At 36.1% G+C, this 7138-nt stretch overlaps 1 protein-coding gene across 1 annotated transcript; it reads left to right on the top strand.

The window, feature by feature from the left end:
* Positions 1-779: 779 nt before the first annotated feature.
* On the top strand, positions 780-2055 carry LOC110971790 (uncharacterized). The gene is made up of 5 exons (XM_051944038.1): positions 780-825; positions 926-1264; positions 1413-1523; positions 1665-1696; positions 1798-2055. Exons 1-5 carry the CDS (start codon positions 780-782, stop codon positions 1918-1920), a joined length of 651 nt encoding a protein of 216 aa, XP_051799998.1. The 3' UTR covers positions 1921-2055.
* Positions 2056-7138: the final 5083 nt, after the last annotated feature.

The following is a 7138-nucleotide window of genomic DNA, read 5'->3' as shown; positions in this document are numbered from 1 at the left end:
ACTGTTATTTTGGATGGGATGATTACTTCTGTACATTTATGGTCCCCTGGATCACAGAATTCAGAGGAATCCCTCCGTTCACCTCTTTTGCAGATTCCTTTTAATGATTGTCTGAAGAACATTTGTTTAGTATCTTGAGCTCTGCATCAGCCTTTCTTCCTGGTTGCCATTCTGTGGTCAGTTCAAAAATAACACACCTCTTTATGTTGAGCTCACTCTCTTACAGTGTTCACTTCAGTTCCAGACATTGCAAAGCTTCAGTCACGTGTACAGCGGTGATCTTGATTACAGCTTTAAGTCTCTGCAGCCTCCGTAAGTAGGAGCTTCTAACGACTTTTCTCTTCATTACTGATTTCATTATTGCATATCTAACCAGCTATAATTTAAACTTATTTTTAATTGGTGACTTCTGGAACATAAAATTCTCTTTTCCTCCTCCAACTGTATTGTTTTTTGCGGTCACTGCGTACTATGTAACATAAAAGGGGAGACGAAACAGGTCTGGAGTCAATTCCTTTCCTTAATTGCAAAAAAACAAACAAACTCAATAGCACAAAACAATAATTACCGCTAAGTTTAAGGAATGAAAGCATTTTTTCCTCCAGTCAAAGAGTGAGCAACATGTGGGAGTTAGGGTGTGAAGTTCTCAACTCTTCAGCCATACTGTAAACCTCACAAGTCACAATGTGCTATTACAAAGACCTGAACTGCCTCCTTACACTCGCTTATAGGAACTCACTCTTGAAGAGCTTCATAGCAGCGACACAACCACCTGTACAATGAGGAACTTCACTTTGGTGACAGTTCTGCTCCTCCTCAGCCTCAGTAAGTTCTGCTGTTGAATTATTCCACATAGATGACCTAAATCCATGTAAATTAAGGATTGTTAGCTGAACTATAATCTTGTGTTTGCTGCTTGTTTCAGGTTGGATCTCCGTCTCAGTGTCTGAATCTGTGGAGGTTCAGCCCGGTGAGAGCGTCACATTTAAGTGCTCCAACTATTCCAATAGCCCCACACAGATATTGTGGTTCAGAGCAGTCAAGAAATCCAAGGTCACCTGTATCTCCCATATGTTTAAAGCATCAGAACCCGGTAAATTCTATGAGGGATTCCAAAATGGAAAATTTGAAATGAGCTCCAACACGTCCACATTGTTTCTCAAAATCAACCACGTGGATTTATCCGACTCTGGACTGTATTTTTGTGGATATTACATGCAGAAAAATCATGTTATCCATGAAGCAACAAATTTAGAGGTCCAAGGTAAGAATTTTAACTTTGTTTAATGTATTTTGGTGAACATCAGATCACTTAATTTTGAAATTCTTCACATTAAAACAGCCACTGTTACAAGTTTAATCAGATCTAAAGCAACCACATGGAAAATTTCATTGAATTATCTTTTTTCTAGACGTGCCTGAAGAATCAACTAATCTGATGAGTAGGATTCTGGGAGCTCTGACTCTTTTCCTCACCATAGTCAACATCTGTTTGGCTGTTAAAATAAGAAAACTTCAGAAAGGTATTTTTGCTCCAATACATTTTCACGTCCTCTTTCAGTTGCTGTTGTAAGACACATACTCAGCAAATAGAAGCAGAAAATAGCAGCAATAATAATCAGTGGTAGTCAATTAACCACACAAAATGTTTCTATCATTAACAGTCACTGCAGAGCAGAATCCACAAGAGACGGAGGTGAAGTATATTTAAAGGATTTCAATTTGTGTATTTCAGCTATAATCACTTTAAGTGCTGTCTGTTTAAGAGGAATGACTGAAAATGTTTTTAATTCACAGACGAAGGATTCAGATGAGCTGAATTATGCTTCCGTGAAGTTTAATCCAAAACCAGAAAGACGCCACAGAAATGCAAAAGAGAGTGAAGAGGAATTAAATGTTATTTATTCAGCCAGTAGATAGATTCAGGAGCTGCACCATCAGACTGGAAGTGATGCTTTGAGTAAAATCTGTCAGTGTGTGGCTGGTTTGTAACATCACTTTATACCATCAAACTGTAAAGTCACAACGGAGGACAGTCTGACTTTGGAAGCTAAATTCTTGTTCATGCTTTTGCCTGCTTCTTTGGTGTCATACTTTACATGTTAATCTTTATAAAATCTGTGTTTAATGGGACAGCAGCCACTGAAAACACCAACAGCGGTTTGGTTTTTGTCACAGAGACTTCAGTTTAGATGTCATTTCAAACGTTCATCTGAATGAAACACCAGGCCTCTCTCTGAACAGTACAGTGCGGTTTGAATGGAAAATCATGATATAAAAAGATCTGTGATGGTAAAAGCTGACAAACAATGAGCAGCGGTTTACTTTTGACACAGATCAGGCTTCCTTTTGAAAGCTCATGTTGTATTTTTAGCTTAGCTCACCATAGCAGGCATGTGAACCTCAAACTTGTGAAGATTCTGCACGGCCTCATAGGAATCTATTCATCACATTTTGCACACCAAAAGCCAGTTTTAAGATTTAATTGCTTCTTTGAACTTCTTTACATTTCTGCAGTGCATTGCAGAATATTATTAAATTACTATTAAAGCATAGATTAGGTTCTGTTAATCATCTCTCTGCGGTCAGTTTTTCCACACTCATATTTACTGGTTCATACTGGTTAACAGACCTCAGCCCTACTCTATTTACTGAATATTTCAACCTTTTTCAGTCTGTCGTGGGTATAAAAACAGCTGGTGGGTCAATATATATTTTTGGGACTTTTTGTAACATAGATGACATTTTTGCTGTTTTCAGGCCTAAAATCAACATGGCCGCCTAGAACCAAACACCACATGGAATTTTTTGACAAAGATTCTTCTAAATATTATATATACAATTGAAGCTCAAAGTTATTTCTAAAAACATTGTAGTTAACCTGTTGACATGCCATAAATCCACACTCGACTCACACACTACTTTATATTAAATAACTCAGAAAGCCTTGGAGTCTTGCCAGTCTTTTCTTCAGGAGGAAATGACATCATGTGGAGCAGGTCATGTGATCTGGAATTAACACACTTCCTTAAGAGGTGTTTTTGTAATGGGTAACTCAATATAAAATTTGATATATTGCCAAAAAAAGAAATATGTCATGATTATCTCAACTTTCAAAAAGAACACAATAAAAAACATTTTGAATAAGCTCATTTTATTATTGTTTAGCTAATTCGAAGGTGGTTGGTATCAAATTTGGATGGTTATTTATTTGACATTTTAGTGATATCCAGTCTTATTTTTATTATGTGACTGTTTCCATAATAAATAATAATGGAATTTTTAAAGACATGATCATAATGAACAAAAAAATAACTTTTTTTTAACTTTTAATAAAAATGTATGCAAGATATATCCCTTGAACTTCAAAAGTCTCTCTCTTTAGAGGGTTAGATTGCTGTAAATAGTCTTCTGGATCACAGAATTCAGAGGAATCCCTCCGTTAACCTCTGCCACGGATTCCTTTTTAATGATTGAAGAATATTTCTTTTGTATCTCAAGCTCTGCATCAGCCTTTCTTCCTGGTTGCATTTGTGTGGTCGGTTTAAAAATAACACACCTCTTTATGTTGAAGTCACACTCTTAGTGTGTTCACTTCAGTTGCGGACATTGCAAAGCTTCAATCATGTGCACGGCCGCGATCTTGATTACAGCTTTAAGTCTCTGCAGCGTCTGTAAGTAGGAGCTTCTAACTACTTTTCTCTTCATTACTGATTTCATTATTGCATATCTAACCAGCTATAATTGAAATTTAATTACAGTTTGTGGCAGTCAGACTGTGGATGTTCAGCCTGGTGAAGAAGTCACACTGCAGTGCTCCAACATTGCCAGCTATGATGCTGCGACTTTCTGGTTCCGACTGGTCAACAGAACCTTGGTCAGCTGCATCTCTGTCATGTTCAGATCGAGCAGCACACCTTCATACTGTGATGGACTAGAAAAAGGAAAATTTGAAATGACAGCAAACATCTCCACCATCTTTCTGAAAATCAAACAAGTGAATTTATCTGACTCTGGGCTGTATTTCTGTGGATTTTACGCAAACTTTTCAGTGTGACACGTTTAAATGTTTAAAGTAAGTTTAAGGTTTGTTTTGGTCCCAATTCTTGCACTGTTACATACATTAGCATATTTTCAGAACTGCGTGAAAACAACACATGGAACCAAGTGGATATTAAAAATGTAAATGAGATTATGCTGCAAATCGGTCAAAACAAAACCAAGACTGAATGATATTTTACTTGCTTTTAAAGGCGGAGACCCATTCGATGATGATGTGATGAGCAACTCAGGAAGTAAGAATTTCTTAAGGATTTATTTGATCGCACAAAATGTTGAGTGATTGAAGATAAAATATGTAATCTAGATTCCATTTTGTCTAGTTTATTGGAAGCGAAGTACAGAGCTACAAACAGCAGGATCTAACACAGTTATTCTTTCTCATAGAGGAGTTTGAAAGAAGACTGAAGCTGATGAGTGTGATTCTGGGAGCTCTGACTGCTGTTCTTCTCACTGTCATCATCGGTCTGATTGTTAAAATTCTGAAATTCCAGACAGGTACTGTAAAGAGCTTTTGGGTGTTTCTTTCTGAGAGATTTGGCCAAAAACGATTTCCAGTTACTGATCTAACGTTCCGTCTCTGTGACCAGCAGCTGATGGACAAAAACCACAACAGACCGAGGTGAATCTATGTTTACTGTCAATTATTATAGGTTTTATGATTTACAGAGTGCTAAAATCTTGTCAAATAATAGCCAATTTGTGACTGTGGCTCTCCTTGTTTGCAGAATCTGGACTCTGACTCCATTCTGGGTTCGCACTCAGCAGCAATGAGAAACAGGAAGTCTGCATCAGAGAGAGAAGTGGAGGTCCATAGTATTTATGCCAACGTCACTATCACTGATTAATCATATTAAACTGCATTTGGAATGTTTGTGTGTCACTGATGTGTCAGAGTAGACGTCATATGTTTTGTAAAAAATATTGTTCTTTTAAATTACTGACTTAAGGAACAGAAAATTCTCTTTTTCCTCCAACGACTGAACTGTTTTCCCAGCCAATGCGTATGATGTGACAAAAAGGATAGAGAAGACAGGTTGGGGGTCAATTCCTGTCCTTTACTGCAAAAAGAAAAATAAGGATAAGCAATAATTACCGCTAAGTATAAGGAACGAAAGTATTTTTCCCCTTTTAAGTAATTGTGCTCCGTAGTACCATATCATTAGGACAGACTGCTCCATCATAATATTGTATCTTTAGCTTTGATTCTTCACAGTCTGTAGCATGAAATCACTGGTCTGTGCACATCCTTGTATTTATTTTTTGTACTTTATCTGACATACTTAATAGTGTAGTATATTTCATATATATACACATACATACATATATATATATATATATATATATATATAACAGCGAATAAAGATATATTTTAGCTGATATTCTGACTTTACACAGAAGAACTGTATAGTTTTCCAACCACACATCTTTAAAGAATAAATTATAATAAATCATTTTTTTGATTCTACAATCAATATGTAAAGTAATGATTTTACTCTTTATTATCTGAAAGTAGCTGTATAAATAATATTTTTAAATAAACTAACAATTGTGAAATTTTATGGTCAAATGTTGCTTAAAAACATAAAAACTGAAGTGGACATTTTTGCAGTTTGGGCCTGTTTTTGTTTGTTGTTTAGATTAACTTCATATTTTTTTCTGTGATTTTTATTGGTTATTATCTGTAATCCAAAAAAAGAGGAAAACTTAAAATAACAGTAAACTGCTCAAAACCCACAGCTAAAAAGACTTTTTGTTTGTTTTAACAATGCATTATGGGTATTGGAGTCTGCTATAATGAGTGTAGATGAAGGTTTGCAGCTGTGTGAGTTAGTAGTCAGAACACAGTTTATTCTGAATAGAGCTCAGCTGTGTTAGCATCTCATTTTTCAGTGAATAAAATATAAAAAGATATATATAACCTGACACTGTAGTGTTTTCATTAAAGTGAGATAAATACTTTGTGTGTATTAAAACTGTCTCTTTCTGTGTGAGTCCTCTACCTGCATCCTGACAAAGGTGTTGACCAGAGGAAGCTCAGCCTTTAGCTCTCTGCATCAAAACACAGTGAAGACAATTTGTTTCCAGCAAACAGCAGCCATTATTCATGACGCTTTAAAAATAAAACAGCATCTTGTCCGCTGTAAAGTCTCAAAAACATGCCACCACACCGTTAACTAACACTTTGAATTCACACCTCTGCTTTGTCAGAGTGTCTCACTTTTGAGCAGGTTTCTCAAGCGGCATCACATTTTTTTTATTTTTTTTACTTCCAATATGTCAGCTACAGAAACAAACCACTTCACATAATAAGTATGTATATGCCTGTTCATTGTTACATTTGCACCTTGGTAACACTCGTCTATGTGGTGTATCTCTATATCTCCAGTCAGGTCTGCATCACAGCCACAAATAACAGGCAGCTCATTAAAAAACGATTCAAAACCTTCCTCTGCAATCTGGCTTTTCATTCATATGGTCATAGCTGTTTGTTGCCTTACTGCATTGACTGATTTTGTTGTTCTAAGGTTAAATTTTATGCTATTTCAGACTTTTTAACCTTTTTAGACCGAGTTTGTATTATCTTTGATTGCATCTTAAATTTTTCACATTTTCTGATGTTTTGTGTATTCTGTGTGTTCAGTTTGTCTTCATGGATTCACTTCTCTCTTAGTGGTTCATGAGTCGCCTGTGACGTGCAAAAAGCTGTACCAAAGGTTACGTACAAAAAGAATTTGGACTGTCTAATAAACATCTAAACCATATGCATCTGACTTTTTAGAAATAGAAGTGTTCACATTTTAAATTAATGTAAATTATTTTAGATCCACCATTCTATATGTGAACTTTCATGACTTGGGCGCTTGTGTTTGGGGTTTAATTTCACACAGAGCTGCTGTCAGAATGACAAAGCTTTTAAAAAGATGAGAGCGAGCAACATGTGGTGGTTAGAATGTGAACTTCATAACTCTTCCGTCATACTGTGAACCTCAGAAGTCACAATGTGCTATTACAAATACCATACACCTCGTATAGGAACTCACTCTTGAAGAGCAACAGCGAAACAACCACCTGTACA

The sequence above is a fragment of the Acanthochromis polyacanthus genome, chromosome 23 (genome assembly GCF_021347895.1).
Source record: "Acanthochromis polyacanthus isolate Apoly-LR-REF ecotype Palm Island chromosome 23, KAUST_Apoly_ChrSc, whole genome shotgun sequence".
In the NCBI taxonomy this organism is placed as follows: domain Eukaryota; kingdom Metazoa; phylum Chordata; class Actinopteri; family Pomacentridae; genus Acanthochromis; species Acanthochromis polyacanthus.
This window is presented reverse-complemented; position numbering and strand designations above follow the sequence as displayed.